Source organism: Quercus robur, chromosome 8 (genome assembly GCF_932294415.1).
Source record: "Quercus robur chromosome 8, dhQueRobu3.1, whole genome shotgun sequence".
NCBI lineage: Eukaryota > Viridiplantae > Streptophyta > Magnoliopsida > Fagales > Fagaceae > Quercus > Quercus robur.
The window spans coordinates 17957316-17970234 of record NC_065541.1 but is presented as its reverse complement, the minus strand read 5'-3'; the positions used below and the strand labels follow the sequence as shown (position 1 = coordinate 17970234).

The 12919-nt window shown below is 39.6% G+C and overlaps 1 protein-coding gene across 1 annotated transcript; it reads left to right on the top strand.

Moving 5' to 3' along the window:
- Positions 1-527: 527 nt before the first annotated feature.
- On the top strand, positions 528-1467 carry LOC126695974 (uncharacterized). Its single transcript, XM_050392764.1, has 2 exons — positions 528-979; positions 1062-1467. The coding sequence occupies exons 1-2, from the start codon at positions 528-530 to the stop codon at positions 1465-1467; spliced, it is 858 nt and encodes a 285-aa protein (XP_050248721.1).
- The last annotated feature ends 11452 nt before the right edge of the window (positions 1468-12919 follow it).

Genomic DNA, 12919 nt, shown 5'->3' with positions numbered 1-12919 from the left:
AAAGAGACAAACATCTTGTACTTAGATAAACTGGAGTAAATATAAGAACACTTCATCCTCGAACTTGACCAAGGAGTGTTATTCCCTTTAAACTGTGTTTTCTTATTTTTCTGGCGCGAATCCAATCTATTGTGGCCCATACATGATTTGTTGAGTCTTACCTGTAAGATTCACTCTCTAACAAATATATTGTTTTGGGCACGTTGGGCCATCATCCATCTCTAGTGGTCTGAGGGTCAAAATTCAATCCTTACAATTGGCACTATTTGTGGGAAACAGGAAAGCATTTGTAATCTCATTCAATCATGGTAGGTTCAAGACCAAATCAAGAAGAATCTGTGGGATCTCAATGTCAAGATTGCTTTCTTAACTTAGAACGGAGAAGAGATCATGAAGTTAGAGTGCATACAACTTATACTAGTAGGAGTCATTCCAGGATTAGGAGTCATGTCTCACACGGGGAAGAAACTAGGAATCTCCAGTTGGAGATAGACCATCTGTGTAGAAAATTACGTCGCAAACAGAGAATGGCATCTCCTTCAAGCTCCGACTCTAAATCGGGGGAAGATAGCAATTACAGGACACAATCAAGAACCCCTTCCTGTGAATCCTTTTCCTACAAGGAGGAACGCTATCATAAGCAAAGGAGTAAAAGTCCAACCCACAGGAGCTTGGGGAATGACGCAATGAGTAGGGCTTTGTGCCAAATTTCAAAATCACCGTTTACGCGAAGGATTGACAAGGTCAAACTTCCTCGTCGATTTGCGCAGCCCACTTTTACCGTTTACAATGGGAGGACTGATCCAATTGAGCACGTCAGTCATTTCAATCAGAGGATAACTGTTCATTCAAGGAATGAAGCTTTAATGTGTAAAGTATTCCCTTCTAACTTAGGGCTTGTCGCGATGAGATGGTTTGATGGGCTGGATGAAGGCTCAATTGGCTCTTATCAAGAGCTCACCAAGGTTTTCAAGGCTTGGTTTGTAGGTTCCTCATCCCCTAAATTCCCTGATGTCTATGGTGATGAGAGAGGGTGAGACATTGAAAACATACTTGGATAGGTATTGGGAGACATTTAATGAGATAGATGGAGATTTAGAAGACGTGGCAATAAGGATGTTTAAGGTCAGCCTTCCTATTGAGCATGAATTAAGGAAGTCCTTGACAAAGAAACTAGTGCAAAGCATGCGTCAGCTCATGGATCGGATTGATAAATATAAACAGGTTGAGGATGATCAGCCGCAAGGGAAGGGGAAGGCAAAAGTGGCTCCCCCTGACCAAAGAGACTTTAGGTCTAATAATAACCGACCTCGGAGAGACTTTATTGGACATATTGGGCTTCCTGCTGCCCAGGTGGTTATCATAACATTCAAGGAGCCTGTGCATCAAATTCTTGAGAAGATAAAGGTTGAACCATACTTCAAGTGGCCGAATAAAATGGGGGGTGACCCCACGAGGCAGAATTAGGGTCTTTATTGCCAATATCATCAGGACCGTGGACTTACTACAGAAGATTGTAGAACTTTGCGTAACTATCTTGATCAACTGGTCAAGATCAGGAAATTAGGCAATTTTTACACCAGCCTCCTGGACAAGGGAGTCATACTAGGTCGATGTATAGGAGGGAACCTTCCTCGAGATCGCCCTTGGGAACCATCAGTGTTATCCTAGCAACCCAGGGTAGGATTGGGACATGTTCACCTGGGGTAATGTCAATAGCACAACCATGTACCAAGGACTCGGTCCCCGAGTTTAAAAAAGGAAGAATCGAAACCCGACTAGCCTTGAGTTTTTCTGACGATGATAAGGTGGGAACAATTCAACCACATGATGACACCTTAGTGGTTACTTTTCATATAAGAAGGTATGATGTAAAGAGGGTCTTGGTCGATCAGGGTAATGGCGTAGAGATCATATATCCCAACCTATACAAAGGACTTAATCTAAAGCCCAATGATCTAGTTAGCTACAACTCCCCTCTAGTGGGCTTTGACGGGAAGACTATTACCCCAAAAGACCTGATCAAGCTACCTGTTCAAGCAGGGGCAGAAGTGGTGAAAGTGGATTTCATTGTGGTGGATGCTTATTCACCACATATTACTATCTTAGCAAGACCGTGGCTTCATAATATAGGAGTTTTTTCCTCGACTTTGCATTTAAAGGTGAAGTATCCCTCTAGGGACCATGTTGAAGAGTTGATTGGAAGCCAGGCCATGGCAAAGCAATGCTTGGTAGCTCCTATTAGACATCAGTCCGAAGGTGAACCCTTGGACATCCCCGAGAGGCCCTTGTAGCAATTAATGGAGGTACAAGTATCCTCAGATGTTGTGGATGAAAAGGTGAGGTGTGAAAACTTAGAGAGGGTTATCATCGATGCTAATGTAGAGAGGTACTTCCAGGTTGAGTCCAATTGCCTCCTCAGGAGAAGGAGGAATTGTTAACTTTCCTTAGAAGAAATGTGGATGTATTTGCTTGAAGTGCCTATGAAGCTCCCGGAGTGGATCCGAATTTCATTTGTCATCACCTAAACGTCAACCCGACCATTGTCCCAAAGAAGCAACCACATCGGCGCTCTTTTAAAGAACATGTCGAGGCTATCAAGGAAGAAATGATGAAGGTTAAACGTGCAGGGGCACTTAAGGAGGTGTTTTACCTAGAATGGTTGGCCAATATAGTTGTGGTGAAGAAGAAGTCAAGGAAGTGGGGAGTGTGCGTAGATTTTACTAACTTGAATAAAGCTTGCCCCAAGGATCTTTTCCCGATTCCTCGGATAGACTAATTGGTAGATGCTATGGTCGGTCATCCTCGGATGAGTTTTTTGGACGCCTTCCAGGGGTACCATCAAATACCATTAGTTTTGGCTGACCAGGAGAAGACTACTTTCGTAACGCCCACTGGGAATTATCGTTACCTAGTAATGCCTTTTGGGTTGAAGAATGATGGGTCTACCTATCAATGGATGATGACTAAAAAGTTTGAATCTCAACTTGGTAGGAATATTGAAGTTTACATTGAAGATATGGTCGTAAAGAGCAAAGTGGTGACCGAGCATTTGAGCGATCTCGGGAATTTATTTGAGGTACTAAGGAGACATAAGTTACGTCTCAATGCTTCGAAATGTTCTTTTGGTGTTAATTTTGGAAAATTTTGGGCTACATGGTCACCTATCATGGAATAGAGGTTAATCCTGATCAGATTAAGGCGATAAGCGATCTACAACCTCCTCGGAATCCCAAAAAAGTACAGAAGTTGACTGGAATGACTATAGCCCTGAATAGATTTATCTCCCGATCAGCAGATAGATGTAGACCATTCTTCCAGCTCTTGCATAAGTGGAAGGGGTTTGAATGGACTGAAGAATATGCCCTAGCTTTCCAGCAATTGAAGGAATACATTTCTCGACCACCTATTATGTCCAGACCCGAGAAGGAAGAAGTCTTATTTGCTTATGTTGCAGTGGCATCTCATGTAGTAAGTTTAGTTTTGGTAAGGATGGAGAATGAAGTGCAAAGACCAGTTTATTGTGTTTACCATTGGAAAAAGTCATTTTGGCCATAGTGCATGCAACGAGGAAGCTCCCTTATTATTTCCAAGTGCATATTGTTGTAGTCCTAACCCAACTCTTTTTGCAATCATTACTTCAGAAGCTCGATCATATGGGAAGAATTACCAAATGGGGGATGATTTTAGGAGCATTTGATATAAAGTACATGCCTCGTATTGCTATTAAAGGACAAGTTCTTGCAGACTTGGTGGCAGAGTCTATTGAGTATCCAACAATGATTGAACCTGAGGAGCAAGAGTTGGGGGGAGAACAAATTTCAACAATCTCTATCCATAGACATCCATCTTGGAAGCTTTACGTAGATGGGGCAATAAACCAAAGGGAAACTGGAGTGGAAGTAATCATAGTGTCCCTAAACGGGATTACTATTGAAAAATCTCTGAGGTTGTTTCAGCCACTAATAATGAAACTAGGTGGAAAAATTGTTGAGGTCTTTTCAGACTCGAGGTTAGTCGTCGGGAAAATTACGGGTGAGCTGGATGCCAAGGATCACAGGATGCAAGGATATCTGGGTAAAGCTTGGCAATTACAGTCTAGCTTTGAGTCTTTCTCCATACAGCAAGTCTCAAGGAGTAGGAATACCCATGCAAAATTTTTGACAACTTTGGCAACCTCTTTTGGGCAACACTTTCCTTGAGTTATCCTCATTGAAGATCTAGTAAGGCCTACCAAACTAGAAGTTATGAAAGTTGGAGTATTCCAAATCAAGGTTGGTCCCAGTTGAATGGACCCCATAGTTTTATTCTTGAAAGAAGGAGTGTTATCTCTCGAAGGCGAGAAGGCAGAGAAGGTACAAAGAAAAGCTCCTCGTTTCTGGTTGACCGAGGAATAGAAGTTGTATAAACCCTTTTTTTAAGGGCCATATTTACTTTGTGTCCATCCCGAGGCAATAAAACCACTTCTAGAGGAATTGCATGAAGGAATTTGTGGAAATCATACAAGGGGCAGATCGTTGTCACATAGGGCTCTCACTCAGGGTTACTAGTGGCCAAGAATGTAGAAAGAAGCACAAGAATATGTTAAAAAGTGTGATCAATGCCAAAGGTTCGCTCCAAATATTCATCAGCCTAAGGGTGTATTGAACCCTTTGTCTAGTCCATGGCCATTTGCACATTGGAGTTTGGGCATTGTTGAGCCATTTCCTAGAGCGGTGGGAAACCGTAGGTGGCTTTTCATTGGAACTAACTACTTCACAAAATGGGTTAGGGCCGAACCATTATCTAACATCAGGAATGTTGATGTAAAGAAGTTTGTTTGGATGAATATTGTTACCCGATTTATGGTTCCCCACATGCTTATCTCGAACAATGGGCTTCAATTTGACAGTAAGGCCTTCAGAAGGTACTGTTGTGAGCTTGGCTTTAGGAACAAATATTCAACCCCAGCTTATCCACGAAGGAATGGGCATGCTGAAGTAGTTAATAAGGCTATAGTAATTGAGCTCAAGAACAGGTTGGATGAAGCAAAGGGTAGATGGGTCAAAAAGCTCCCACACGTTCTATGGACATATCAAACAACTCCTCGCCGTTCAACTGGGGAAACACCATTTTCCGTGACATATGGCTCCAAGGTTGTGATCCTTCTAGAGACTAGATTTTCGACGTTAAGGACAAGCTTGTTCACTCCCCATAACAATGATCACTTATTAGAGAGGAGTTAGGACCTAATCGACTTACGTAGAGAAATGGTCATGGTCATGGTCCAGTTGGCACATTACTAGCAAAAACTCAAGCAGGGATATGATAAGGGTGTAAAGGTTAGACCATTAGCACCGGGGGACTTGGTATTGAGAAAAGTAGTGGGAACTGCAAAGAACCCATCCTGGGGAAAACTAGGACCTAACTTGGAAAGGTCATGCTGCTTCACTTCGGTGGCTAGGATAGGAGCTTATTTTTTGGAAGATTTAGATGAAAATGTTGTACCACGTCCGTGGAATGTAAATAACTTTCAAAGATACTATTATTAATGGAAGGCAGTCTCACCGTCTTTTATCTTGATCATTATTGCCTTAATGCTTTTTATTCCTCTAAGTGTTAAACAGAACCTCGGTCATGTCTGGTTCCTTAGACCATATACCTTGGGTAAATTAATACTTTTTTATTTCTTTAAGTGTTAAATAGAACCTTGACCATGCCTGATTTCTCGGACCACATACCTTAGGTAAATTAATGCTTTTTATTTCTCTAAGTGTTAAACAGAATCTTGGTCATGCCTAGTTCCTCAAACCACATATATTGGGAAAGTTAATGCTTTTTATTTCTCTAAGTGTTAAACAGAATCTCAGTCACGCTTGGTTCCTCAGACCACATACCTTGGGTAAATTAATGCTTTTTATTTCTATAAGTGTTAAATAGAATATCGGTCATACTTGGTTCCTCGGACCACTTACCTTGGGTAAATTAATGTTTTTTATTTCTCTAAGTGTTAAACAGAATTTCGGTCATGCCTAGTTCCTCGAAGCCCTCTTATTCGTCTGAAGTGTTGAATAGAACCCTGATTATGCATGGCTTATTGGACTTTACACCTAAGGTATACTAACATTATTCGTGCATTAGATTGTTAGATTACTAATTGCTTGGGTGTGTGTAAATGTGGGGAGCAATTCTACGCTAATTTTTAGTCTGTAAAGCTTACAATTTTGGTCCATAGTTGAAGACTTGACCATATTTGATAGTAAATAGTTAGGAATACAGGTTGTTGTTGACACCTCATTTTGCAACCCGCATTTAACCTCACATGGAGGGTAAAAGGGTAATTTCACCTTGAAAATTTGCATCTTGATTCTGGTCACTAGATCCTTAATCTCATTTCACCAAATGATCTTGATGTTGTAACGATCAAATCGACTGGTCATAAGCCCTAATCGAACCATCAGATTGAAAGTTATCATCAAATCAAGTTCTAATGGCCGAGATGCACAATCACAAATTGAGTCCGACTATATGTGATTATGAACAATTGATTTCAATTGGTTATAAGTATAATCAATTTGAGAACAATGATGTGTCATAATTTGATTGGTTAGTACTACATTTTATGGTAGGGTTACACACACCTAATTAACTAGATAGTTAAATATTAATTATTCAATGAGAAATTTGTGCAATTATCTTTTAATTAGGGTAAATTCGGAACCAATTAAGTCTGAAATGGGAGTGATTGGAGCCATTTAATGTTAATTGGGAGCTAATTTGGGACCTATTAATGTTAATTGTGCTGAAATCATTTTCTAACAAATGACCTCTGCTCACCATTTCATCGATATCTCTCAGAATATTTTGAATCTGTGAATGAGGTTAATTGTCCCAGAAACTAGACATCCAAGGCTTCAATTTGAGCGCAAGAACGAGACAATTCTGATTGTGTCAGATATGATTATTCGAAGTTGGCTCTACAGGCTGTTACAGCAGCTATGAGAAAACCGAATTTTGACTTGCTCCTCACTCCCACCAATCTTTCCATTTAATGCACCAGATTTCCCCCAAGGCTAAAATAAGGTCTAGGTTCATGATTCTTTGTCAACCTTCATTAAATGGCCTTCTATTCATATTTCCTCCACCACTACTATATAAACCCCTCATCTCCTTCATTCTAAAAGATAAAAAAAAAAATTAAAAAAAAAAAAAAAAAAACCTCTCTCTCTTCTCTTTTCTTGAGTTCTAGTGAAGTTGAGTAGTCTTGTCATATCTTGGTCTTCCTGAGACTCAAGGTATTGAGTGAGACTCACTCTCTCTCTCCTAGATCTTCTTTTCCTCCATCCTTAGAATCTCCATCAAGAGCCCCTTCCTCCACCATATGGATTTTGCATGAAGGTATAATCTCATTTCCTAACTGTTTGTTTATGTTATCATGACGAGAATTTAAGATTAAAGCATGATAACTCCCTTGAATATGTTTGAATATTCTTAATTGTTCTTATGTGTTCTTCACATGTTCTTGGTTGTTCATCACATGTTCATGCATATCACTAGATTTAATCTTAAACCCACATCAAAAATATGAAAAACATGTTTGTTTAATAATTCATTCAAATCCTTGAATCTAGGTTATCACCCTCCACACACATTCACTAGAATTTATTTTTTCAATCCTTAATAAATTGAATTAGGGTTTATCACATGCACACACATTAAATTCAACATGCAAATTAATTGATAACATATTGGATGATGTGATATGAATGTTGGCCACCATAGTCTAGAAGACCGGTTTCACCGGGTAAGGTGGGTGCTTAACACCTTCCCACCTTGTAACATAGCCTCCGAGCTTAGATCAAGGGTTAGTAGATCAAATGTTTATCCATGTAATTTTCGATTTTTAGATTGTAACTAAGAAACAAAGCCATGTACTTTATCTTAGATTGTATCTAGGACCAAAGCCATATAATTTTCCTATGATCAATGTAAATTCAATTACAGATTAATAAAATGAGGAATTTTTCAATTTTTGGTTTTCTTATTTATTCCAATAATTAAATAAGTGGCGACTCCTTTGTAAAACCCTTAATCTAAAGGGAAAAATATAACTAGTCAAACCTCCATTTTGAGAGGCAATAATGCGACTCCACCCATTCACGTGGGTTTGGCCCAACATCCTATAAAAATGGGCCGGGGGCACGGTCTCTTACAGTTGTACATAGGTAAGAGACATATAAAGAAAACTCCAACTTTCCATTAATTTGTGCCTTGGTGAGGCAAAGGAGATACATACTTTAAAATAATAAAAAATAAAAAATAATAATAAAAAACAAGTACAAGCTGGAATAATAGTGCCCTAGCTACTAGCAAATGGAGGAGGGTTGGCCTTGGTTGCTGGCTAAGAAGAAGGTTTAGGCACTTTGTTCTTGGTTGCCTCTTTCTCCTTGAAAGTCTCTTTGGCTGTTGGTGGAGGTTTAGATTATTCAGGCATTTTATCCTTATTTGCCTCTTTCTCCTTGCCCATTGTGTTTTCCCTATCGAGCTCCTTAGAGGTTTTCGAGGTGGCTTTAAGGGCACTAGCATTAGTAGGTGGAGCAGTTCCAGGCACTTTAGAAGTAGTAGTCGCTTGAGAGCTAGGCTGAGCTGTTAGGCGCAAGGCTGAGGGCTAGAAGATATTTTCAGTCTTCCTTAAATCTGAAGAAGCACCCACTCCAGCCAGATTCAATGCCTCGGTCCATACCTGAAGGCAGTAACCTCGGAAGATTCCTATAACCTGAGCCCTCTTCAGTCTCTTTAACCTCGTTATTGTAGCCATTTTGCTTAGCCCAAGCCGCAGCATCCTCACTCTTTTCCAGCTTTTTTTTTCTGAGCCTTTATTTGCTCCTTAGCAACTGCTAACTGCTCCTCAGCCTTAGGCAACTGCTGACGCAAATCCTCGGCTTGTTTTTCAGTGCCAACTAGAGCAGCCTTTTCGCTTTTCCTCTCTTTGTTTGCCTCAGCCAGCTTCGTATTAAGCTCTTTGATTCTTTTCTCGACCACAGCCAAAGTCTTCACGGCAGATATGCGACAAGCTTCCTCATCTTTGCACTAGGCATGGGCCCGATCCACCCATTCCTTAGCAACATTGGTTGTTTGGATGGCTAGGAAGACAACAATGGTATGAGAAATATAATAGAAATGTAATATATATATATATATATATATATATGAGAGGAGCACAAAATAGATGAAAGGATATACCATTGCCAAGTCCCTCTTCAGGGTTAGGAACACCTCGTGCTTCTTCAAGGTCCTCAGATCGACCATGTCTCGGGGAATGAGCAAGGGCTGCTCCAAAGCGTCAGCCACATAACCCACCTTCCCTTTCTAAAAATCCTTGATGAAGGAATCCAAGGGGAGTGGAGCCCCATCCATCTTAAGTGCAAGATTCCATATTGGAATCATGGCTTTGCGGTTAATAACTATGTCTGCGACCGAGCCTTCTGGCGTGTTCCTTCTTTGCGCCCCTTAAACAATCTAGGCCCTTTTTTTAGGGCTCAAGGTCCTTGGGGACAATTTCACCCTCATCAGACGTCTCTTTTCCCTTCTTCTCCCTTTTTCTTTTCTTTTCTAACTGCTCTGAAGGAGAAGTATGAGTCGGGAGGGGAGTAGAAGGTCGAGGCTGGACAGCCTCCTCGGGAGTAGACCCTTCGATGTGTGATTCCAAAAACTCGAGGAGGCTAGTGTTCTTTTTCCGTTAACCATGGCTTCTAGAATGTTAGATGGCTCTTGACTGCTACTTACTTAAGCAGAGGGTAAATGGGAGAAGGTGGCACGAGGAGACTTTGTAAGGAATGGCTGATCAAAGAACTCAAAATCCTCTTCAGAGTTTAAAACCTCAATTACTCTAACTGTTTCTTCTTCGGGGGCTAAGTGTGAGAAGGTCGCTTTTTCCTCGGTAACGCATTGGGTGGGCAACTCAACCTAGTGAGTACCTTCAAGTAGAGGGCTAGCAAGGAATCCAGGTACTACGATGTTGATTTGCTGCAGCCGGGGATCCTTAGCCTTTATGACGTACTTAGGGGACTGAAAACTGGATGAGATCGGCTTGTATCCTAGAATGACGTAAGCGGTGCACAGCTGTCCATTCGTATGGAGAAAAATCTCAGACTTTAGTATCCTAGTGAGGTTGGGCTCGTTAATGAAATTGAAATTAGGGGCGATGAAATTCTTGTCTGCAAAAATCCAAGAAACAAAGGTATAGTTAGAAAAAGGGTTTGTTAAATCAAAAGAAAAATGTTTCTGAATTATAAGAAGAGAAACAAGAAACTATGAAATTGAAGTGCTCACTGTCAAAACAGGGTACTTAAACCTAAAATACCCCACCTGGCTGTCCCTCTCGTGTCGAACAATGAAGACCATCATGCCACTCACCCGAGATAATAAAAAAATCTTGGTCCATGCCCTTGTTAGATTTGGGGAGACACGAGATAAGCCTGACTTTAAAGATGCTAGTTTTGAGATAATATCCCGTACTCTTAAGGTTTTGGCAATTATATACCCAATTGACATCATGGTGGGTAAGATTTACTCCCATTTTTTCGTTAAAGGCGTTCACACTACCTAATATTCTAAATAGATTTGGGGAACATTGGGCTAGGTAGAATCTATGGGCAATCAAGAAATCCCTAGTCACTCTCCCCATGGGATCCTCATCGCTCCCTCTATGAAAGCAATCATAGGGATCGCCACATCTCCCTCAAATCTTAGAGCATGTCATTCACCGAGAAGGCAATGCCGTATGGAAACCCCGGGAGGGATATTGTACCGAGTCTTAAAATTCTCTATACCCTCGGAAGTATCTACTAAGTTAGCAAACCTACCCATCTAAGGAGTAAAAAAGGATAGTTGAAGAATAAGGTGGAGAATAGGAGGCCGAAGAAAAAAGATCCTAAAAGTTAATGTACAAGCTAAAGGGTACTTACAATAGGGAAGGAGCACCTCGAACTGCTTCTTGAAAGATTGAAGATTCAAAAAGGATGAGCGGGAAAGTTCCCGCTCGAATTTCTAGGGAAGATTTCTACTGCAAGATTCTCGTCTCATCGTAGAACGTGGGGGATAGAGCGTCGTGTGAAGCAATTAATGGGGCGTCGTAGATGCCGAAGCGTCAGGAGTGCATACAAAGTAGGTGAAAAGACGTTACCACGTGGAGACATTCACTGAGCATGTGAGGTTTGGAAACCAAAATCAAAACCCTATTTTCCTCAAAAGAGAAAAAAGGTGGAGTTTCGAGGGGTTATTGTGGGAATAAATGAGCCGAGTAAGAGTATTAGGCCATGGGCCATGCCCAAGGATGTAGGGCAGCCCAAGGATGGTCGAACAGTAAGATAAACGTGTAGGACAATGAGACAAGGACAAGTAATGACGAACAAAGGTTGTCTCCTGAGGACCCAAACTTCTTCGGGGAGCGTTATGGGGGGTTGGAGCCTGGTTGCCTAGAGAATATCGTGAAAGAGGGTACCATACTTCTAAGGATAAGTTCCAAATAAAAGAGTCCACAGTAAACCAGGAAATATTTGAGAAGAAGGTTACTACCACCACATTAAATGTTCTGCACCTATCCAACTGGCCGCATTTATGTGGAAATGACCCCTGAGTAAGGATATCTCAGCTCACAGCTACTCACAAAGCTTCTAGGAGGTTTTTTATGGGATAAGCATCTAAAAGATCACTTACATAATCAACAACTAGAAGGTTGGGATTTAAAAGAATAGAACTATATAAAGAAACGGCCCCCGTGAAAAAGGGGGGAGGGAATGAAAAAAGGAGAAAAAGAGTAGAACATCTTGTACTTAGATAAACTGGAGTAAATATAAGAACACTTCATCCTCAAACTTGACCGAGGAGTATTATTCCCTTTAAACTGTGTTTTCTTATCTTTCTTGCGCAAATCCAATTTTATTGTGGCTCATACATGATTTGCTGAGTCTTACCTGTAAGATCCACTCTTTAACAAATATATTATTTTGGGCTCGTTGGGCCATCATCTATCTCTAGTGGGTTGAGGGTCGAAATTCAGTCCTTACAGGGGGAAAAATGGATAGATGCCCTTCCAAAAAAAAAAAAAAAAAACTAAACAACTCTTCAATATATTATTGTTATTATTATTATATTTTGTTTTTGTTTTTGCTAATTTGGTGAAAGCTCTGATGTGAATGATTTTATAAATAATGCACAAATCAATTTCATTTTTTCTAAAATCATTTTTCTAAGTTGTAAATGTAGCCATTGAAAATTTGTAAACTAAACTAAATTGTGATTGGCCAAACTATGCCCCATATATATATATATATATATATATATATATATATATTGGAAACAAACCGTGCCATATTTTTAATTAGGACAACTACACTTTTCTATCATAAATTCTTATCCATTTTACAATATCCCCCCAAAATTATCAATTTGCTCAATGAGCACCTCAATTTGAGAAAATTATATAACCATACCCCTTGGGATCTAAATTGAGAGTTAAGTTATACAGAAACTATGCTTTTCTTTTTTGGTAGCCAATGAGGGTAATTGTAAAATTACACTCAATTTTTTTCTCATTTAACTTCCTATTTAAATGGAGAGAATAAATACAATTCTTACAAATTGGGGTGTTATTAAAATAAGAAGAAAAAAAAAATGAATGCACTAAAAATATCGGTTTAATATTTTTTAAAACTTTTTATATATATAAAAAATTAATTTTTTTAAAATTTTTTTACATTTCTCATAAAAATAATATTAAAATTTTTCTAAAATATATAATTAACAAATAAATAAGCAGTTTCTCAAAAAAAAAAAAAAAACAAATAAATAAGCAGCCATAAATAAGAAAGTGTAATTTTAGCTATTCTTTTATTTTTATCATTCCTTTTGTTGAGCTTATTTTGAGTCCTACAGACCA